We start from the raw sequence: 24,103 nt of genomic DNA, 5'->3' as shown, positions 1-24,103 counted from the left end.
GTGATTGTATGGATGTGTGTTGGCCCTGCAATAGTCTGTGGATCTGTCTGGGGTGTCTCCCTGTCTTCTGTCCAATGTATGCTGGGACAGGGACCCACCGCCCTGGGACTCTGAAACAAAGTAGATGAGGCAAACAAATGGGTGAATGGCTGAACTGAATCACGCTGGCATACTTCTCCGTGAGATTACTGCCCTGTTTGTTATTTTTGGTCCAACCTTAAGGGCTCCTCCTCACTCAAGAACACACCAGACACAAGGACACTGTATTATGGCTGAAACACTCTCTTGCTCGCCCTTTCTCTCCTTCTCCTTCTCTCTGATAAGCGACGTTGTTTTCACTTGTTCTCTTGAAGCGTTTTCTCCCCCCCCCTTTCCAGACGTCCTTATCTGAAGTGCTATGGTCTTGGGGAATCCGTGCAAGTTTCTAGAGCTGGCGATCATGTCATGTTCATGACATCAGTGCTGATGACATCATCATGGGGTAGGTGGCAGCAATCATCCCAGCGGAATGTCCATGCTCCAGGGAGACAGTGCCATGATGCGGTTGGCTAATTGCTTCGCCCCTGACCTTTATGGAAAGAAGCGGAATGCCATTTCAAACAATGACCAGTCATCTCTGACCTTTGGATGGGAGGCAAGTTGCTCATGTGCTTGTCACAGCATGGGCTCTCGCCAGCGATTACATGATTCCTGTTACGTTCCTTGCCTCAGGAACAATAACCCCCCACAACGAAATCCCTGGTTTACATTTCCACAGGCTTGTTTGTACTGTGAACGACGGTCCCGAGAAACCACGTCCTAGTTCGAAGGACTATGAAGTCACAGCGGTAGCCAATTTAAAAGGCAACATTTATTCTGCAATTGAGAGGTTTTTATTCAAAAATCCTTTCTGGTTTATGCTTCCTGGAAGACGCTAAGGTCATCGTGTCAATAAAGAACATACGATTATCCCCAGAGCCGCAGGAACAAAAAACAAATGTCTTGATTTTATGATAACTTTTATAGCGAGCCATAAAGCGGTCAATTCAAATGCCATCAAGTCACATGGAAATGTGCATTATTTCAGATGGTCGTGTATCGATTTAGAGAAAAATCTTGTTTCAGTCCTCTTCAGAGGCCCTAAATCATGCATGTCCAGATTTAAAGAGGTGGTAAACCTTTCTTTCCTTCCTTTTTTGAGCTGAAAGCATGTTGGTATGGGTCTAGGATGGTAGAACTGACTGCGCTGGGGAAAATTCAACTAAACAAACGAGACCGCATCACACAGCTGCTCTTGCTCCGTGAGGGAGAAAATCTAAAAATGTTCTAACGCGTGTGTGTAGCGGGCCACACACATTACAAGCAACCCCCTCTGGATTACCAACTTAATATGGGGGCATAAAAAATACCAAGATAGGTCATACACATGGGGTCCAGCATGTTAGACCACTAAAATATGAGCTGAGTAGAAAGGCAACACACTGGCATTAGACAACTCTGGGTAGGCTTCTGTGATCACCCCCCTGCCCCCCCACACACACACACCACTACTGAGATCCTCTTAATATCCACCCACCCCCCTTTTTCGAAATGTGAGTGGATAGGTGAGGACGGGGCGGCACGGTGGCGCAGTGGTTAGCGCGGTTGCCTCACAGCAAGAAGGTCCTGGGTTTGAGCCCCGGGGTAGTCCAACCTTGGGGGTCGTCCCGGATTGTCCTCTATGTGGCATTTGCATGTTCTCCCCGTGTCTGTTTGGGTTTCCTCCGGGTGCTCCAGTTTCCTCCTATAATCCAAAGACATGTAGGTCAGGTGAATCAACCATACTAAATTGTCCCTAGATGTGAATGTGTGTGTGTGTGTGTGTGTGTGTGTGTGTGTGTGTGTGTGTGTGTGTGTGTGTGTGTGTGTGTGTGTTGGCCCTGTGATGGCCTGGCGGCCTGTCCAGGGTGTCTCCCCGCCTGCCGCCCAATGACTGCTGGGATGGGCTCCAGCATGCGACCCTGAGAGCAGGATAAGCAGTCTGGATAATGGATGGCTTGATGGAAGATGAGGACGGGATGATATATATATATAAAAAACGAAAAACGAAAAACGCGTGCTTTCTTACTTTTTTAGGGATCATTTGGTGAGAAGATGACAATGATGAAAGGAGAAAGGAAGAAGATGACGGTGCAAGCAGAGAGACGGATAATCTAAGTGGTGTCACTCCAGACAGTATTGTCCAGGTGTTTCCCGATGTTTGGGAAAGCTATGTCCGGTAAGAGTACAGCTTAGCTGTGGGATAGATGTCCAACAGAGGCCACTTAGAGGCAGCAGTAGCAACAGCTAGCTAGTATCCCTAGTAGCAGGTAGGATCAGAACAGCACAATATTGCCGTGGCGATGGCAAACATCTACAATGACATGATTGTGCACAGGATGAAGAAGTTGCAGACAAACACACACTACACACACACTACACACACACACACACACACACACACACACACACACACACACACACACACGCACACACACACAAACTGAAACAGAAATCCACACAAATGACAGAAATCGACTGTGCAGAAACTGATGCACTTGCCAAGGTCATCCATGTGGGGGCATCGCTGATTAAAAAAAGAAAAGAAAAAGACAACAGCGTAGGGAGCATTTTCCAACTAAGACGCACAGCCATGAACACAGACGTGCGGCGTTCACACACCAGCTCGTAGACACCTGTGGGGTAGTAAACTATTGTGACATCAAAGGAAGGGCACAGCCTCCGTGACGAAGACGCTCCCTGTCTTACTCATTAAACGCGATTAACCCGGGGAATTCCCACTTAGTACTTTTCCATCAATAAAACGATCAACACCGCACGACACTTCGAAATGGCTTCCTGTTTTGCTCTCCGTTTGCCATGGCAACGCTGACGCCAGCCGCCGTGGCCCAGGGAGCGCGCAACAATGACATGAAGTGTTTGTGTCGTTCACTGCGGAGCTGCTTACATCAGGTATGCCGATCTCTGTCCAAGACATTTCTGAATAAGAACTCACAGTGAATGGAATCAGCATTCCGCCATTTCCTGGACCACAGAATTTTCCTCCGAAATGCTCGAGTGTGTGGGTGTGAGCGGTCATCGGCTAGCTCACGCTGTCCCGCTGCAAGGGACATTTCTTGCATGCCTACACTCAATGTCCCTAATTAATTAGTCTGAAAAGTGGTTTAGAGTTTGAAGAGTTACACAACCAGACGGGCTGTATGACTTACATATGATTTGCATACTTCCACATTTGTACTACATTATATGCGAATAGCTCTGCAGTCCGACCCGTAGATGTGTGGTTAAAACAATCTTCATCCAGCTTGTTTTATGCACAACTATTGCACTTTTGCACCTGGCCGCTGTCCAGCAGGCCACACAACAGCTAGCAACCCAGACAGACTGCATCCTGGCTGGCTGTTCTACCTGCCCTCATACTAGTGATCCACAGAAGCATGCTGAGCCCCCTTTACACCACCTAATGTCCATACGTTTAGATGGCGCCTGCAGGGTAGCTTGATTCAGCTCTTTAAGCCGTAGCGTCTGCTCTTTCACACGACCTACGAAGGAGAGGTGGACATGATATGGAGCCGCCGCGTACTGGTAGGATACAGGCAAGTTATGAAAACACACCAGAGCGCCAGCAGATAACACGCAGCAAAAATAAAAAAACTCTAAATAGATCTGTGTGTGTGTGTATACACAGGGAGGAAATAATGAGATTGTGGTGTGTGTGTGTGTGTGTGTAAGTGTACACACAAGGGTCACAACAAGATCAAGGATTCTCACAAAGGATACATTTCCTTAAAACATCTTTATTTTAACTCAGTTTTAAAAGGGAAGCAGAAAGGAAGAAGACAATGAGGAAAAATGAGGGAAAAAATGCAAAAATAGAAAGAAAGAAAGAAAGAAAGAAAGAAAGAAAGAAAAAACAGGGGAAAATGACAGAAAAAAAGTAAAGGTTGAAAGAAAACACCATGCCAATGCAATACCATCAGGATTTTAACATGTAGACGCTTCAAGTCTCTCTGCAAGGAGGAAGTACTTAAAAGTAAAAGTCCTCTCTACCGGCTTCAGTAGACTTATTTTAAAAGTAAAAGTCCTCTAGGTGTACAGATTGTCTCTGGGTAGAAACATTATTCCTAATGGCTTCTCTTCTTGCCGGGTGGGTGAGCAGAGCACCAGGACGCTTTGCATAGAGCCAAAAAGGCATCGGGAGAAGTCACACCCTCTTCCTTTTTAGATTCTTTTTTGGATGGACTAGTCTCTTTGAGAGTGTGTGAGCGGCAGTGTGGGAGCATCAGTGTGTGTGTGTGTGTGTGTGTGTGTGTGTGTGTGTGTGTGTGTGTGCGCGCGCACCAGTGTTAGAGGTCTCTGTACCAGGTGTATCTTCGAATCTTTGTGATTGTCAGGTAGGCGAGGCTTTGGATCACAATCCTCCAGGAAATTCTGCCCCATGATGACATCATCACTGTTCACCAAACACAAACCACTGCCATAATTTAACCCCCACCCCCCGCTCCCGCCCCCTCCCAGCAACACGCCACACAGTGGCACAGCAATACAAACTGTTAAAATAAATCAAAAACAGAGCTGTTACATCTACAGTACAATGGCTTGTTTGTTGAAATATAAAGTTAAATACACAGTCAGGCACATGAACACGAGCTAGAGAGCAAACGGGAGAAACTCATGGTCCTCAAGGCTTTCCAGTGTGCAGGAGTCCTCTCTCTCTCTCTCCTTCTGAATCGAGACTGTGTGTGCGTGTGTGTGTGGGAGGGGGGTGACCCCTGTCTTTACAGGTGTGTACAGTAAGTGACAGAGAGAGCGAGAGAGAGAGAGAGAGAGAGAGGTATATGCTGGTGAACTTGAAACCCTTGAGCACAAGAGTTGGTCCGGTTCCTAATAAGAGTTATATAAGAATAAACACCAACCCTGGGAACACTGTCCCCATGGCAACAACCACGTCATATAACAGCTTCAGTCCGAGAGCTCCGCATGGCACACTCCTCTATCAGAGATTTACAGGCAAACAAATGTCCCTAGCTATTACAGTGCAGGCAGTGTACATACACATACACATACACACACACACACACACGCACTCTCTCTCTCTCTCTCTCTCTCTCTCTCTCTCTCTCTCTCACACACACCTGTCTTTGTGAGTGCAGCACAGTAAATATGGAGTTAAGAGATGTCCACGGTACAGTGTGTTTGTCAGTTAAGGTGTGAATGGACATTAAAAAAAAAGACAGTTTTTTTGTGTTATTTTTTTGTGTGTACAGAATGACCATTGAATATGACAGTGAGGTTTTTCAAGAACAATTTTCTAGAACTGTTTGACAGCTACAGAAAGACTTGACAGTTTAAAAAAAAAAGAAAAGAAAAAAAAAGTTTCCCTCTTGAACGACCTGACGACATGTTTTTAAATAAATATGGAAGAGGACGTTCCGCAAACAAAAGCTAGGCAATATTGCTGGCAGCTAGCTTTTACAGCGACTAGGTGATTATTGCTAGCTTTTCACTCTTGTGTTACACAAACCTACGGGGGGCACGAGAGGGGGTGATGGCACGAGACGGGTGGGAACTACTCACAGTTCTTATGCATATTTACACTGAGTGTATAAAATATTAATGACACCGTCTCCTTCTGCAAAGCCAACAGACCGGGGGGATCCCAGGGACACGTGGATAAATGCCAGGGAGGGGAGGGGAGGGGAGGGGAGGAGTGACGTGTTACATCTTGACCCAATTGAGAACTGAGTAGGTGGGTGGGTTACGATGCAATATTAGGAGGGTGTTGCTGATATTTTGCACACTCAGGGCATAGTGTTATTACAAACATGTTTTGGTGTGTGTGTGTGTGTGTGTGTGTGTGTGTGTGTGTGTGTGTGTGTGTGTGTGTGTGTGTGTGTGTGTGTGTGTGTGTGTGTGTGTGTGTGTGTGAAAATCAGCATTTCTCCAAAGGAAATGTGTGGACAACTCTACCAGAGAGTTTGATATGTTTCTTAGTGGAAATCACTCTTGCTTATGTACAGATCCCTCCACCGTGAGACCGACTGGGGGGAGCGACTCATCATGGAGAATGGATGGAACATTCCGGTCCTCGCCTTCCAAGCGATGACACCACAAAGGGATTCCAGACGCGGTGCATCGATAATGTCTTTCTAAAAATAGACCCGCTCGGGCCGTCCTGTCGGCGCGGCCTCCCTCGTGGAAAGGTTACTACCCGGCCATTACTGGAGCTCTGCGGGCCTGACAGTGACGTCGACGCGGCGTCAGCGTGCAGTGGCGCGGAGAGGCCACCGGGAGGAGCCCATCAGACAAGCTGCGTTGCCAACCGGACCCCACCCTGAAGAAAGGAACTTGTTGTTTTAACAACTTCCTCCGCAGGGAGCGCAGTGACACGGTGCTGTTGAGCAATTAACTGTCGCAACAGCAACGTCTCTCCGTCCTGTCTGTCTCTCAGGTCTGGCGTTCTTTGTATAATGGGCGCTAGACCTGTCTGTCAGTTTAACCTGCAGGCTACCTGTCTACTGATCTTGTGATTAGCACAGTAATACTTGTAAAAACAAAGGACCATTGATTGTCTTCTGGCAGGATTGTCGCTAACAATGGCAGCTTCAGGTCTTAACAGTTAATACTTTTTTTTTTTTTTTAGAGTTCATGATCCATTTAGAGCTTATCATACCCCTCTTCTCTTTTGATGCCTTTGTGCTTTCAGGTGGGCTGAAGAGCTTAGAGGTGGCCAAACACCCTTTTCTGTAAAAATACAAATGTGTTATTGCACCGGTTGCAGTCTTGGTTTACAGTTACAAACACATGCACACAAATTCACTACGCCGTCTGCTCTGAGACGACCCTCGGGTCTCAGACTCGAGATTCGTCGCGAGACAACAGCCGGGCTTCCTTCACCCGGCCTTCTCTTTTATCTATTGGCACTCTTAACTCCATTCATTTCTTCCGACCCCATTTGTCCCCCTGTTTTTCCACCTTGCGTGTCTGGGGGAGGGGGTGGGCACGGGGGCCCCAAGAATGAGAATTTTTATGCCGACAGGTCAGATATGACCAATTTCTCCATCTTATTCCCGATCTCGCCAGGAACTTGCAGCTCGTCAGCCTCGTAGTCATCCTCAAATGACCTGGAAAGGGGAAGCAAATGGACACAGTCATTAGCAGCTAATTACAGGAGGGGATCATGCTGAACTAGCTCGTTCAGAGTAACTAAGGGGAGCGGGCTTCTTGATGTTGACTAATTTTGACAGACACTTAGTTCCTCGAAAAAAGTGAAAGGAAAAATAAAGCAATTGTGAGTACAGCTGTGTGTGTTTATATGTATACGCCTTACTGCCCACAAGCTTGTGTGTGTGTGTGTGTGTGTGTGTGTGTGTGTGTGTGTGTGTGTGTGTGTGTGTGTGTGTGTGTGTGTGTGTGTGAGAGAGAGAAACAATGCATGGCTGTGTCGTACCCCTCATGTAGCTGTTCATTAGCGGTCTCCTCTGCCACCAGGATCTCATACTCCTCTGAAGCATATTTATCCCAGTCTGATGGCTCAGGGCCATCACTGTCAATGTCCTGGAACACAACACACAAACAAATACACACACACACACAACGCAAACGTCAGCATGTACAAGAAAATTGCAAACAGAAACACAGTAGTTGAAAAAGCGTGGACATCTATATATAAAATACAGCATATTGGATGTACAGGAACTGGCCTGCATGCACAGGCAGCACAGTTCTGCATGTTTCGCAAGAAAACAGCAAGCGTTTCACTTTGACTTGTTTTTCCCATATGTTTGGATGCAGTCGGTAAAAAGAAGGATCTAGTTTGTAAGCTATGTAACAAATATTGTGCAGTTTGTCAAACACATCCCCGATTTAAAAAAAGACAATGTCATTTCTAACATTTTCTGCAAAATTTAATCACCCATGGGGACGAAGAGAAATTAAAATCATGAACTTGGCTGAATTACTGTATGTATCTTTTAACTGTCTGCTTGATGGTTTTTGTGTTCATCATTTCTAAATACCTCACAACCAAATATTATTTCTGGTGTAAAGAAAAGATAGTAGGCATAATCCATTACTGCAGCTAAGAGGTGCACATACAGACCTTTTGCACAGCAAAGGGGTCTCGCTGCTCGTGGTCCAGGTATTTCTCCAGGTTGAAGAAGGTGTCGAAGAATATGTGAGCCATTCGACAGCGCTTCAGATCACCCAGGGTTATCTTACCTGGGGAAGTTGAACACACACACACACACACGCACACACACGCACACGGACAAGCATACAGACATGTACACAAATGCAGAGCGATATCAGAGAGATGGACCATAATGGAGACTAATAATAATAATCTGTATATGGAATAATCTGTAGCTGGAGTAGGGTGCAGGCTGAGGAGAGCCTGGAGAGGTGGAGGTATGCACTGGAGAGAAGAGGAATGAAAGTCAGTAGGAGCAAGACAGAATACATATGCGTGAATGAGAGGGAGGATAGTGGAATGGTGAGGATGCAAGGAGTGGAGGTAATGAAGGCATATCAGTTTAAATACTTGGGGTCAACTGTTCAAAGTAACGGGGAGTGCAGGAGAGAGGTGAAGAACAGAGTGCAGGCAGGGTGGAGTGGGTGGAGAAGAGTGTCAGGAGTGATTTGCGACAGAAGGGTACCAGCAAGAGTTAAAGGGAAGGTTTACAAGATGGTAGTGAGACCAGCTATGTTGTATGGTTTGGAGACAGTGGCACTGATGAAGAGACAGGAGGTGGAGCTGGAGGTGGCAGAGTTGAAGATGCTAAGATTTTCATCGGGAGTGATGAAGGAGGACAGGATTAGGAATGAGTATATTAGAGGGACAGCTCAGGTTGGACAGTTTGGAGACAAAGCAAGAGAGGTAAGATTGAGATGGCTTGGACATGTGTGGAGGAGAGATAGTGGGTATATTGGGAGAAGGATGCTGAATATGGAGCTGCCAGGGGAGAGGAAAAGAGGAAGGCCAAAGAGAAGGTTTATGGGTGTGGTGAGGGAGGACATGCAAGTGGCTGGTGTGACAGAGGAAGATGCAGAGGACAGGGAGAGATGGAAACGGATGATCCGCTGTGGTGACCCCTAATGGGAGCAGCCAAAAGTAGTAGTAGTAGTAGTAGTAGTAGACCAAAATGGAGACATGGATAGACAGAAAGGTTTGATTTGTTCACCTTGGCTCTCTGGTTTAACCAAGTCGAGCATCTGGCAGAGCAGGTCCTGGAAGGGCAGGGGTTCGATGCCCATTCCTTCCATCCTCTCACACTGCTCCTCATAGAAATACTCCAACTCAAACATCGACAAGACCCCATCCCCATCCACGTCCATGCACCGGAACCAATACTCTATACTGAAGAGACAAAGAAAGAAAGATAAGAGTCCCACACCAGGTACAGCGACAAACTCTAGTGATGCATTGGTCTTCACAATCACACTCACACAGACACACAGACACACACACACACACACAGAACTGTATTACCTGGTGGGGTTTTTCTTGTCCTCCTCAGAGATGATGAACCAGACAAACTCAGCGTAGCTCATCCTGCCTTCTCTCTGCACACAGTTGCCCCTGGAAACAACAAAGATGGATTCATTCATATTCACTACGCCTATCATGATGAACTCAAGCGCTCTGGTGTGTGTGTGTGTGTGTGTGTGTGTGTGTGTGTGCCGGCTTACCGAGTGACCGCCCCTGAGAACATTCTCTCAATGATTCTGTTGGAAGAAGCTGTGAAAGGAGAGGGGAATAAGCCAGCATCAGCACACGGGCGATTATGTTAAATTACACCAAGACAAATGGATAAATCATGCAGAATAAACAGTTCTAGTACCGGGCAACTTAACTCAAGTTTGCCTCATTTTTAACAAAGTTACACAAAAAAGATTCTGCATCACCCAATATAAACAGGCAGATGCTTAGGAGAGTTGCAGCTAAGTTTTTTTGCTAGCATCTGATAGAAAACTTAATAAAGAACTAGTTTTTTCATCAATGAAATTCCTTTAGAAAATGCAGCAGCCATGTCAATGACCAACCAAAAATAATTTCATTTTAGTAATATTCTTTTAATTCCAATAGGAGAAATAGTATGTTCCTTTTTTGCCACCCTCCAAAGTGAGTTCAGGGCAAAGGGTTGGAAACAGAATGCCCCCCCCTCGCCCCAAAGGCTGGTGGGAATCCGCGTCTCGCCCCATGAACCCCACAATAAGAAGGCGGCTTGGTACCACAGGGTCCTAAAGGACAACCTCCCTAAGTGGTTTACTGCATAATTGACTGACTGACTGACTGACTGACTGACTGACTGACCGACTGTTTGATTTGTACCATGGTCGTTGAATCTCGCTAGGTCTTTGGGGTCGATGTAGAGGTCGTGATCAGTGTCCAACTCCCAAAACTTGCAGTAGATGACGTAGAAGTGTTCGTAGGAGAAGTAGTCAGTGATCTGGTTGATGTCATCCTCCTCTTCTAGCAGGGCCAGGGTCTGCAGGAAGTTGCTCCTTCGCAGCTCCATCATAGTGATGCGGCCCGTCCACGAGCGGTTCACCACGTAGAATATCCGCTGGATCACCTGGCGCATCGGAGGAGAAAAGGAGATCGGTCAACGGCAGTTATTTGTTTGAACTGATTGATGCTGGGGTTGTTGGTTCATTAGCAAGTGATTTATTTATTTATTTAATATTTTCCTTTTTTTTTTCTCCCGCCCTTTTTCTCCCCAATTGTATTCAGCCAATTACCCCACTCTTCCTAGCCATCCCGGTCGCTGCTCCACCCCCTCTGCCGACCCGGGGAGGGCTGCAGACTACCACATGCCTCCTCTGATACATGTGGAGTTGCTGTCTGCTTCATTTCACCTGACAGTGAGAAGTTTCGCCAGGGGGACGAGCACGTGGGCGGCTCATGCTATTCCCCCCTCCCCCCCTGAATGGGCTCCCTGACTGACCAGAGGAGGCGCAAGTGCAGCGACCATGACACATACCCACATCTGGCGTGCATGATTTTTTTCCGTACCCGTTTTCCGGGACTGTTATTATTTTTCCAACCTGGATTCCGGGAAGACCCACCCCTACTCTATCTCTGATCGGCTAACCCTATCCCTAACCCCACCCTAACCCTAATCTTAACCAACCTAACCAACAGAGGCAATGAGTACTAGCCAATCAGAGGCAGAGTTCCCGGAAAACGGGTACGAAAAAAAAATCACGCATCTAGCATCCCACCTGCAGACACGGCCAACTGTGTCTGTGGGGATGCCCGGTCAGGCTGGAGGTAACACAGGGATTCGAACCAGCGGTCTTCGTGTTGTTAGGCAATGGAATAGACCACCACGCCAGCCGGATGCCCTCATTTATCTCTGCTTTTGATTAACATAAGGGTCCCTAAATCATACATGGCACCTACAAGACAAATACTCTGCCCCCCCCTGACATCACGTGAACATACTCTCCCTACCGTGTGGGACACCCCTGCTAGCAACAGGTTCGACGTCTTTTTTGCATTTACATCTACATTCGGTCATTTAGCAGATGCTTTGATCCAAAGCAGCAATGAGCAGATAAATTCAAGTGTTACCAACCGGCATAATAGAAATAGAAAGCTACGGGATTTGCGGTTTTGGGTCTTGATTCCTAACTCTTAATTCTAAGAACAGCGGTCTTAACTCCATGCTGAAGACAATGCATACCCCCCCCCCCCCCCCGACACACAACACTTAATAGCTTTTGGCAGCATAGATTGGTGCCTATTCCCTGATACAAGGACCTCCCAGGGCTACTAATATCTCATACAGTATGAGATCAGCTGGCCCGGATTGAAGGAAGTGTCTAAATATGGACATTTGTAGAGTCGGGGGGCCCTTGATAGCCGTGAGCTGCAGGGGGCATCAGCATTTCCGTGAGGTCATCACAAACTGACGCACCAGACCTCGCATCGCTCTCCTTTACGCTTCTCCGAGCGGCAGACCCTCGGCCTCGTGTCGCGCGTGTTGCAGCTGTCCCGGTGTCCATACATATTCACAGACACACACACCCAGAAGCACTGAGCTGCTGAAGTAACTGGAGGTGCACGGAACTGCTGTTGCTGACCAAGTGCCAGTTCTCAATGCTGAGCACTTTTCGGTATCAAATATCACCTTGAATACCATTCGTGCTGACAATTTTGTAACCTTTGCACAAGCTGTTTTTAACTTTTTTCGATTTAACATATACGGCATGCCTCGGAGTCATTCAAACCACGGCATGCTCTGGTGTAGTCTGTAAACCATGGCATATTCTCGTGTAATTTTACATATTTGTGGCCTTAATTGAACGAGAGCGCAAAAAAAAAAAATTAGGTCTGTCAGCAGTGTCTGTTCTGAGTCTTTTCCATTTTCGGCCACAGAAAGTGAGGTAAGGCTGTGAGCACATCTGGTCTTTGCTGTTCTGTCACATTTGCACCACACTTTTCTTAACAAAGTGACAAAGCGCTGTAAAAACGAACACAAGGTTATATAACAAAGCCGTCAGCCATGACATAATACGGATTGAAAGCTCTGGCACAATTTAGGCCTAGTCAGCAAGACAGAAACAGCTCAAGACTTAATTATAGTCATTATCATAACAATACGTAGTCGCACACAAAGAAACAACACCATGGACTAGAAACGTCCACCCAGCAGTTCCGCGTTATCATCACAATGAAGCAAAAAAGGACGACTGAGACTTGCCAATTCCTCAGAGCCCGCTCAGCAAAATGCTAAGATGGGATTGCGTGTCGAAGTCTGACCAAAGTCCCAACACCCAAGCTCTATGGCAAAAGATCTGCACACGTTTTACTCAAGCAAGCTCTTTGACTGTAAACCCGATTAGCGCCCCCTCTTCTGCTTAGAGGTGTGTTCATTTATGTCTGACCGGAATGAAAACCTGCGTACACGTGACTAAATGGCAGGAGACAGAGTAGGCCGTTGTTCTGAAGTATTTCGGTTGGGGCGTCTGTTCTGGGGGGAGGGAGAACTGGGGGGAATAGTGTGATCTTGCCACGTGCTACGTCCCCCTAGCGAAACTCCTCACTGTCAGGTGAAAAGAGGCGGCTGGCGACTCCACATGTATCGGAGGGGGCATGTGGTAGTCTGCAGACCTCCCCGGGTCAGCAGAAGGGGGTGGAGCAGCGACCGGGATGGCTTGAAATAAAGTATTCTGATTCTGATTGGAAGAGTGCGGTAATTGGCTGGGTACAATTGGGGAGAAAAGGGGGGGGGTCAAAATAAATAAATAAATTGCAAAAAAAAATATTCTGACCAAAATATTGACGGAAAAGAAAGTGAAGAAAAACAACCAGAATGTAAAATGGGAATCTTTTCTTTTGCGGTTAAAAGCAAAAAAGAAAAGAGAAAAGAAAAAAGCAGGATTGAAAGCTGTACTGACTAGTCCACTGACCAGCGACCAAACACGTAAATGTTTTACACTGATAATGAAATCATATTGCCTGTTAATCTTACATGTGAACTCTTAAGTCAGTCTTCAAGTGTAACTTACAGGACATCAAAACGCTGTGTCTTCAGATAGAAAAGAAGTTGGTCCAACTAAAGAAGGTTGAGTCAGTTCATCTGGATACAATGTTTATTGTATCCAGATGAACTTGAGTCAACCTTCTTTGATCTTCTCACCTGGATTACTGAGCATGCACCAAGACAAACTGGACCAACCTTGATCAACTCAAGTCTTTATATAGCCCATTACCACACATTTGCCTCAGGGGGCTTTACAGCAACACAACATCCTGTCCTTAGACCCTCACATCAGATAAGGAAAAACTCCCTAAAAAAAAAAACATTTAACAGGGAGAAAAAATAGGAAGAAACCTCAGGGAGAGCAACAGAGGAGGGCTCTCTCTCCCGAGACGGACAATGTGCAATGGTTGTTGTGTTCACACAATTTACAGAATACAACATTGAAAGAGGATAACAGAATAAGGCGTATGAAGAATATGTCAAGCCCAACAGTTAACTCGGCAACTGCTGCTATCTGCCACCCACCGTGGTGATGTAGCGGGAGTGGAATTCAGGGGCATCTTTCAAAAATGTCAGCCCCGGGTGGGTATCCACGATGTCCTAGTCACACAATGTCACAAAAACAACATGGACAGACACACATACAGCAAAGGAAAAAAAAGAAAGAAAGTAATTTAGACAGAAACCTAGGAGGAATTTACGGAGGAATGTAATAAGCAGAGACGGTGTCGTGCGTTTAAGGTTAACGCCCCTGAAATCTTGTGTTCAAGCAAGAATTCTGATCATTTAACAGAAACTCTGCCTCCCTCTTCAGCCACGAGTCTGTCATGTCTGCTAGAGTTCAGCAAGCTTGTACCTCGCATGAAGTACATGACTGCCTTAAATAGAATAGTTCACATACAGTGTGAAGCTAGATAGATAGATAGACAGATAGATAGATAGATAGATAGATAGATAGATAGATAGATAGATAGATAGATAGATAGATAGATAGATAGATAGATAGATAGATAGATAGATAGATAGATGACGAATGGATGGATGGATAGATGGATAGATAGATAGATAGATAGATAGATAGATAGATAGATAGATAGATAGATAGATAGATAGATGACGAATGAATGGATAGATAGATAGATAGATAGATAGATAGATAGATAGATAGATAGATAGATAGATAGATAGATAGATAGATGACGAATGAATGGATAGATAGATAGATAGATAGATAGATAGATAGATAGATAGATAGATAGATAGATAGATAGATAGATAGATAGATAGATGACGAATGAATGGATAGATAGATAGATAGATAGATAGATAGATAGATAGATAGATAGATAGATAGATAGATAGATAGATAGACAGATTCATTGGTTGAGTCGCTCATTGATCCAGTCATTGCTCCACTGATTCACTGATATTGATCTTCCATTTACCTGCAGAAGAGGAATAAAATCCTCCTGCTCCAGGTAATTACCACCAGGCTTGGCTAGCAGGTAAATAAACTTAGATGCATCGTCATGGCAACTGTGCAATAACCTGAGTAGAGGAGAGGAGAGGAGAGGAAAGAGAAAGTAAGATGGTGAGAGTTAATTCTTCTGATATGATGACAGATACTGTAGTTGTATGAGATGAAGGTCAGGGGGTGTCTCACTTTCTCCAAGTTGCAACAAAAGAGTGAACAGAGACGAAACCTGTCCTCTCTCCGCCTGCTGCGTTGAACATGGGGGCCTTCCAGTAAAGTGGATACCCGCACGCCTGCATAAAAAAAAGACCAATTACACCAACGTTACACTCTGTTGCACTACCCCACCTGAGCCAAATAGCTTTCATCTGCCAAAATCAATGATTACAACACTCAAAAGGCCTACACCAAGGAAAGATGTGATTTTTGATGCAGGTCTATTAGGACAGTCTTATTAGAGGTAAACCTGTTTGAAAACTTTGAATGTGCCTCTGTACCCATGCAACGGCAAGCATTATGACCCAGCTTCAAGGATGAAGCAAATATCAGACTTGAGAACAGTTTCATTAGCTGGATGGCCCTCTTGTTTTTGGTATATGATTAACTTTTACACATGACGGGTATGGGAGTCGAAGAACACCCACTGGCTGCATCCACAACCTCTATTGACCGGGGGGGGGGGGGGTCCCAGGTAAATCGATAAACGCTTACCCCCTGTCAAGGAAAGATAAGATGAAAGGAAGGTGATGGGCAGATAGGGGACGAATGTTTACTGCCTGTAAAATGAATTGCTGGGTTGGGACTCAACAGGTTTCAGACAGGTTATATATCCCAGGGATGTTGTTGCATGCTAAGCCGCTGACCTTGGCAATCTTGCCCATTTCATAGATGTCGGCCTTCTCCTCCTCGAACTCAGCATAAGCTGTCTCGATGGCGGCGATGGCTGCATCGTGGTTAGATGCCGGGCCCAGGGCTGGTAGGCCGCGGGGGTAGTAGAACCTGGGAATGTTTACAGCTGGGGGAGGAGGTGTGACTATGACCGGGACCGGAGGCGGGCTGGGAGAGCGAGGTGCAGGGACAACTTGGAGTAGGGCAGGGGCTGGGGCCGGCGGAGGCGTGCCTGGTTTCTTCTCTGGTTTGGATTGGACCTGTGGAGAGAGAGAAGTAGAAGAGTCTGTGAAGGAACAAGAAATATGAACTGCTCTTTAAGGGGTCAAGGATGCCTTGGCCTAATCCTGATGATTATGCAAGTACAGATAAAGAGAGACTAGTTTTACAAAAATAAAGAATAAATGATTTTTACTCAGTCACCAAGTCAGTCCATGAGCAAACACACTGTCGACAATAAAGTCAAAACCTTTTTTTAAAATATTTGCCAGGAACAGCTGCAGGTGGCACAGGAAAAGGACCCATCAGTCGACAGTAATGCATTCAAATGGAACTATCTAAATCTCATTCAGGAGAGGTAGCTGACTGAATGGGAAATGTGAAAAACACATTTGCCAACAGCAATATTAAATACACTGTACACTCTCCAACTGATTTAATAAACCCCTTCTCCAAATGTGAGCCACAAAATCATCATTATATCCACAAACATGTGCCCAAAATCAGATTTAGGACTTTACAATGGAAGATTTGTCTTCATTGTGTTGGCTGCAGAATGTTTTGTTTATAAAATGGCACGCTACACTAGCAGGACTGTACTCCAGATACCAAAGAACTGCATTCGGGGTAGGAGGCAATGAGGAAATACACTTCATTTAAGGTTGGGGGGGGGCAGTAAAACTTTCTACAAAGAAGTCTTCAGTCTTCAGTTAAGCTATGTTCGGCAAAAAAAAAATAATTATAACTCTTATTGTTCATTAATGGACTGCTGAAATGCAGTAAAATCCAAAGCAAAGAGGGCCTAGATAAACTCCAGCCATCCTGTAGGTTTCAAAGATAGTACATGATTATTCTGTACAAAACCACCAGTGGAGAATGCTTTGCTATCGACACCTTCCACCGACTGATTCACAACCCAGACAGACAGACAGGCAGGCAGGCAGGCAGGCAGGCAGGCGGGCAGGAAGACAGACAGACGGGCAGGAAGACAGACAGACAGACAGGAAGCAGGCAGACAGACAGGCAAACAGACAGACAGAGAGGCGGGCAGGCAGGCAGACAGACAGATACAGACAGAAAGACAGACAGGCAGAGACAGTCTCTAAGCTTGGTTTCTTCACTCAGCAACAACCACTCTCTCACACAAATCTAGCCATCTCTCTATCTCTATCTCTCTATAGATGGATAGATATTTATTGAGAGAGATGAAGGAAAAAACTTTAATTCGTAGCAGTAAGTTTTTTTCCTATATCTTTCTTAATATTCCGCTCCTCATTTGTTGAGCACTTTCATCAATACCAATGACAGTTTCCACAAAAACCCCACTATATATATATATATATATATACATATATATATATATATGACTATATGAAATTTTGTGTATTGAGCAATACCCTCTAGACACACACACACTAGAGAAAAAAAAGCAACAAATGAGCATTTAATTACCACCACAATACTGTCTCCTGGAGTATATAATCCCTGGTGCCTGGGATTTGGTGTGCGTTTGGTGTGTCGCCGGCCTCCATGCTGTGTGTATTGAGCAGGACAGCTGTAGCCCTCCTCACCCCCTGCTCCCTTTCACAGCATTCATTCTATCACTCTATTCCTGTACCTCCTGGCCTATTAATACCCTGCTGGTATCTGCCTCAGAATAGTTTGTCTCTCCTGGCATGTCCCTGTGTGTATGAAATGAGCACTACTGTATGCATGGAAATAGACATGTGCAGATAGTGCAAGGTGCATAAAGTGTATATCTGCTTATGTATGCATTTGTGTGTGGGACATACAGCAAGCAATTGAGACCTGAGAAGGATTTTTTTTTTGAGAGTCACTACTTTGTGTGTGTGTTTGGTTGTTGTATGCATTTCTCATGAGTGAGCATTTTGTCTCAACTTGCACCCCCGTCAGCACACAACCTGCCCCCGGTGCACCGACTGACCTGCTGTTGCTGGAAGGACTTGAGTCTCTTCTTGAAGCGCGAGGGGAGGACAAAGTCACACCCCCTGGCCAAGAAGGCGAGCTCACCCCTCAGGTCAGGGTCCCGACGTAATGACGTCTCCTTGATCATCATGGTGGGGGCCGGGACACACAACGCCCCACCGGACGCGGCCACTGGCGCGACTACTGACACGATGACTGTGAACCCAGCGGCTAGCCAGAGACAGGAGATAATGCTGGCCAACCAGTCCTCTGGCAAGCCCAGGTGTCAGGGAGGAGAAGGTCAGCGGCAACCCAAAAAGACCACACAGCCAAGGAGGATGCAGGAATATCCACCGGCTGGCTCTCACACGTTGCACAATTTCATATGAAACACCTCCTCCAGGTCTCCATTTAACGCATGAGCCCGAGCCCACACAGATAAACTCATGCACTTGGACAATCTCTTTTACAGACGGCCCTCTTACACATGTTGTTCCCAGGCAGCGTCCGGTGCAGCAATAATCCGGCAGCACATCTGTGTAAAGAGATATTCCTTATGGCTCCCTGGCTAGCACACCAGCCAGGAGATAGAAGCATGGTACGGGGCCGACCTACAGACAAATGTGGCCCAAGAGAAAGCCTCTCTCTTTGGTGTAGAAAAGCTCTGGACTCCCCCTGTCTCGCTCTGGATGTACGGATCTAAAGTAGTCTCACTGGTGCCTGTCGCTCCAAGCTGGGTACTGACAAACTGCGCTGAGAAACATGAGCCATGCCGGGGTCTGGCAACACACACACACACACACACACACACACACACACACACACACACACACACAAGCTATCCTGAGAGGGGGGCTCATCCATGTTGCATATCTGTGTATAGTGCTTTAAAGGATTGGTGCCCCACTCAACCCCCTCCTCCAACTAAAGTTAGCCATCAGGAAGTTGGAATGCAAAGCACTTTTGATCCAAAAACTGTTTTGCTGTAGACGGGAAGCCTGGGTGTGTGTGCTCATGCATGGGTGGCCGTGTAGGATGGTGGTGAGAAATCAGCCGAAGGATTTTTTTTCAACAGGCTGAACACGGAGATCTGAATGGAGGCCCAGCACCAGAAATACCAGTGACATATTACACTAGACCGGCAGACACTTGGAACATCATTTCCCTTTGCCGCAACCTTTTTAATTCTCGTATACCTTAGAGTAATTTTACATCCAGTTAGTTATGTTTATTCTGTTAGTTATGAAAGTTATGTTTATTCTGTAATTTTTGTCATTGGTAATTACAAACGATGACATTTTACTGGTAATGACATGCTACATCCCAACAAGTACAACACCAAGCGCGGAAATAACAAATGTTATGTGAAGCACATCATCATATAAGGCCTAGGTATATGCAAGGCCTGTGAATATGGTTTGAAAATATGGACCACTGTATAATTATGGAGTGAACGGCACCACTGAGGCTGCACAGAGGGGGCAACGTTGATATCTGGCTGTTCATGAACTCATACTGGACCATGCATGGTTAAAAGTGATCATGTTGAATTATCTGAACATATTTATCATTAAGACATTTTTAATTTTCAATTTTAATTTTATTAATTTTTATTTATTTTATTGGTTATTTTATTATCATTGTTTTATTATTTATTTTATTATATTAAAATTTTTAATTTTTAATTATCATGAACAGGTGGCTGTTCATGAACTCATACTGGATCATGCATGGCTAAAAGTGATAACGTTGAAATAGAGAAAAAAAATGAAGCCTCTAGAAGTGGCTGCAGTGAACTTTTCTTTTAAACATTTGCAAACCCGTCTAAATCAGTTAACGTATGAATAGCATCTCTAGTGCAAACTAAGTATCTTTATGCATGCTCAATAATCCAGGTAAGAAAATCAAAGAAAATTGAATCAGTTCATCTGGAGGCAATGTTTATTGACACTTCTGTCAATAAACATTGTCTCCAGATGAACTGATTCAATTTCCTTTGATGCAAACTAACTATGTGTGTGTGTGTGTGTGTGTGTGTGTGTGTGTGTGTGTGTGTGTGTGTGTGTGTGTGTGTGTGTGTGGTGTTATAGTGTATGTACGACCAGGGTTGGCTTACACGTGCATAAGAGAGCCATTAGTCTCTGCTGGTACCAAATGTATCCTAGTTACACCAGTCAAGTCAGTGCCATGTCAGTGCGGCCCATATCCATCCTGATCCCTATTCTGTAATGCGAAAGCTAGAGGACATCCCTCCGGAGAGAAAACACATGTCCCAGTTTAAAACTCTTCCAAGAGTACGACTGCACACTCGAACGTCTACCGTTCAAGTTGTCAACAATTGGTATCAATATTCACACTTCAGTGCTTGTCACTCACTGTCAAAGAGAAAGAAAATGCAACTTTCTCAGAATCTGCTGGCGCTAGTGGAGACTTGCACCATTGTGTTTGTTGCAGAAGGTTGGAGAGGGAGAGTCGTGTGCCCTCTAGTGACACCATGGGGGGGGGGGTCTCGCCATCCACTCCAAACTACTCTGAGAATGGGGAGCCCATGACATTGGCAGTCATAATTAACTGGTAACACATTACTGGTGCTGGAAGGAAGCCTCCTATCTTCAAAGAGGTCAACTTTTTAACATCTTGGTAACACCAGCTGATTTACCCACTGAAATTTTAACAATCCTAATCCCATGGGCCCAGTGGTCTCTTCAATTTCCCGATTCCACATTCAAATATTTGCACTGTGTGTGTCGGTCCTGCTGCCTTCTACAGCATGTCAGTGCATTCCCTGCTATCTATCTAACATTCAAGTTTAAAAAATGTCTTCTTACCAAGGCCATTGACAAAAACACTGTATATATATACAAGGCTCTGTGATGGTGTGGCAGCCTGTCCAGGGTGTCTCCCCGCCTGCCGCCCAATGACTGCTGGGATAGGCTCCAGCATCCCCATGACCCTGAGAGCAGGATAAGTGGTTTGGATAATGGATGGATGGATGGATACACAAGTATGTGGAGACCATGATACAAAAGGTATGTTTGTTTTGGGGTTTTTTGCCCCCTTTTTCTCCCCAATTGTATCCAGCCAATTACCCCACTCTTCCGAGCCTCCCCGGTCACAGTTCTCTGCTGATCCGGGGAAGGCTGCAGACTACTACATGCTTCCTCCGATACATGTGGGGTCGCCAGCCACGTCTTTTCACCTGACAGTGAGGAGTTTCACCAGGGGGACGTAGTGGGTGGGAGGCTCACGCTATTCCCCCAGCTCCCCCTCCCCCCCGAACAGGCGCCCTGACTGACCACAGGAGGCGCTAGTACAGCGACCAGGACACATACCCACATTTGGCTTCCCACCCGCAGATAACGGCCACTTGTGTCTGCAGTGATGCCCGACAAAGTCGGAGGTAACACCGGGATTCGAACCGGCGATCCCCGTGTTCGTAGGCAACAGAACAGACTGCTACACTACCTGGATGCCCCAAAAGGTATGTTGACTCGATATACAAAAAAAAAAAGCATAGTGGGGGCGCCCCGGTGGCTCACCTGGTAGAGTGCAAACCACATAAGGCTGAGTCCTTACTGCAGCGGCCCAGGTTCGAATCCGGCCAGGGCCCTTTGCTGCATGTCATCCCCTCTCTCTCTTTCCCCTGCCTTTCCTGTCTCTCTCTCTCAACTAATAAAGGTGGTAAACACCCAAAAAAAAAAACTTTAAAAAACTTTTAAAAAAAAGCATAGTGATTGATATGAATCAGTCTCACAAGAAGAGGAGCATCTTGAAAAAGAGGTTACTCTCTGGGGACCTCTAGCTGGAGGGTCGGGGGGGGGGGGCTAGGATACTGACAGTGTAACATCGGTACACAGATGTGTCACAGCTGGCATAAGGTGTCCATGGCATGTTGAAAACAGGAAACTGGCTTATCGGACAGACAGATAATTGCTGTGTGTGTGTATTTCTGAGTGCTTGTGTGGGCAGACTGGCTTTGTATAAAAACAAGAGAACAACCTTGTGTATTAGGGTAGCGCTTCTCAGGCCTCTGTTCATCCCACACCCTACCGAATTCTTTGGAACAACTGGACTCTGTACTAAAGCCAAGGTCACATACCAACCACACACTCCCACTCCCACTCCCTCTCTCTCTCTCTCTCTCTCTCTCTCTCTCTCTCTCTCTCTCTCTCTCTCTCTCTCTCTCTCTCTCACACACACACACACACACACACACACACACACACACACAACTGACATCTTCCCAAGCACGTCTCACTTCAGGGGGGATATACAATAACTACTTCGTGTCTATCTTCAAATGGGCATGATCAGGGGAGTGCACAACTATTTTCTCACCAGCCCGATAGCGCCCGCCGACTCCTCCCCCTCCTCTCTCACTCTGTCTCCCAATTTCTTTCCCTTAGTCCGGTCCTTGAAAGTTAGTTCACACCACTTCCTGTACACATACAGTCCCGTCAAGTCCAGCACACTTCTTATATCACAAATGTCAGTGCAAAGAAGCATCTCTGAGTGTGTGTGTGTGTGTGTGTGTGCGTGCATGCATGCGTGTGTGTGCATAAGGGGAGTCACAACAGATGCCAGTGGGCAGCTGTGTGCTCTTTTCCTTACTGACTGACAAGCAGTTTAAGCCTGCCCCCCCCCCCCAAAAACCCTTTTCGCTGGGTCCTAACACCTGTCACCAATCGAGTGGCACACTTCACTTCATCCCGCTCGACCGTTTGCGAAAATAAAACGTGAAAATCGAACGGAAACAGGCTGAAACAGAGACTCTGACTATGGAGAGATGTTCCCCCGCCACCGATGAGAGACATACAGCCATGCCAAGTTCGCTAAGGTAGGAGGCAGGAGCACCATGGTGGCCGGCACGGTGCGTCCTTACAGGAAGGATATACAAGGTTATTAGTCAAGGTTAACAGTACTTCACTTGTGTGTGTGTGTTTGTGTTCTGGGGGGGGGGGGGGGTCAACAGAAAGATGGAGAATATAAAGCGATAGGCTGAGAAAAAGGAGGTGGAGAGGGGGGGTAGGGGAGGATGGGTAGACATAGTAAGAGCAGGTGTGAGTTAAGTGCGAGACCCCCCCCCCCACCCCTCCCACCCTGTCCGGTGAAGCAGCCCATCTCCCACCCCTACCCACCCCGCCGCGATGGGAACAGGTGAGTCAGCGTCCTTTGGAGGGAATCGATCAGACGGGTGCATTACGGGATGAGGGAAGGGAGCGAAGTAGGGCGGGTCAGCTGTCCAACCCGAAACCAAGCCTGGGCCTTTTACGAGCGCTAAATACACTCCCCCCCACACCCACATGCAGCCCGAGGGTCTAATTAGAAGACAAGCAGGAATACATGTATCTAATTTGTCATATCGTGCCATCCGCGTGTGTGTGGTGTGTGTGTGTGTGTAGTGTGTATGTGTGTGTGTGTGTGCGTGCGTGTGCGTGCGAACCTCGATGGATCCAGTTAACTGGAACTGCTTCTTCTAATCTCCATAGAGGTTGAATAGTGTGAACATAACAACTTCCTAAACACACATATCCATACGCACACACGAACACACACACACCTCCCCTCCCCCTGCTGTGTGAAAGTGGCTGCCTCCTGTGTGTAAAATTACCCACATAAATATAGAGCCTCCAATTTGATGTTTATTTCTGCTTCGGGCACTGGGCAGACTTCGTACATACCCTTTCAAGTAAACAAATATGTACATGCGCTTTCACACACATACATAAACACCCACATGCGCACAACACACACACACACAGCCACACCCACGTGCAACAAATTCTGTATGAAATAAAGTTCAAGTTCTATTGTAGATAAATAAACTGTATCTGTAGCTCGACTGCCATTGTCATCATCAGTGACCATGGTGGACCAGTACTTTAGGCTGTAATAGAGTATGTCTCTACTGGGGAACTCATGAGCAAAGCGCTCTTTTCACCTTTAAGTATGTCGCTGAGGGATCCCATCACGTGCCCCCCCCCCAAAAAAAATATTCCCTTTGATAACCAATTAATTTTTTGTTGTCACTAGAAACAATTATAATTTTCACCTTTACATGTAATCAGATTACTGTAATCCTGTG

At 46.1% G+C, this 24,103-nt stretch overlaps 1 protein-coding gene across 1 annotated transcript in view; it reads right to left on the bottom strand.

Moving 5' to 3' along the window:
• Positions 1-6,507: 6,507 nt before the first annotated feature.
• The window catches only part of ppp2r3a (protein phosphatase 2, regulatory subunit B'', alpha), a 30,969-nt gene continuing 13,373 nt past the window's right edge, over positions 6,508-24,103 (bottom strand). The window contains exons 2-12 of the mRNA XM_056296134.1: positions 15,849-16,133; positions 15,175-15,278; positions 14,957-15,059; positions 14,037-14,111; positions 10,352-10,595; positions 9,709-9,757; positions 9,509-9,598; positions 9,201-9,376; positions 8,120-8,238; positions 7,469-7,575; positions 6,508-7,142 (exon numbers count right to left, since the gene is read on the bottom strand). Of these exons, the coding sequence (XP_056152109.1) occupies positions 7,046-7,142; positions 7,469-7,575; positions 8,120-8,238; positions 9,201-9,376; positions 9,509-9,598; positions 9,709-9,757; positions 10,352-10,595; positions 14,037-14,111; positions 14,957-15,059; positions 15,175-15,278; positions 15,849-16,133 (1,449 nt within the window). The 3' untranslated portion in view covers positions 6,508-7,045. The remainder of the gene's footprint in view (positions 7,143-7,468; positions 7,576-8,119; positions 8,239-9,200; positions 9,377-9,508; positions 9,599-9,708; positions 9,758-10,351; positions 10,596-14,036; positions 14,112-14,956; positions 15,060-15,174; positions 15,279-15,848; positions 16,134-24,103) is intronic.

Source organism: Lampris incognitus, chromosome 16 (genome assembly GCF_029633865.1).
Source record: "Lampris incognitus isolate fLamInc1 chromosome 16, fLamInc1.hap2, whole genome shotgun sequence".
NCBI classification, from domain to species: domain Eukaryota; kingdom Metazoa; phylum Chordata; class Actinopteri; order Lampriformes; family Lampridae; genus Lampris; species Lampris incognitus.
This window is presented reverse-complemented; position numbering and strand designations above follow the sequence as displayed.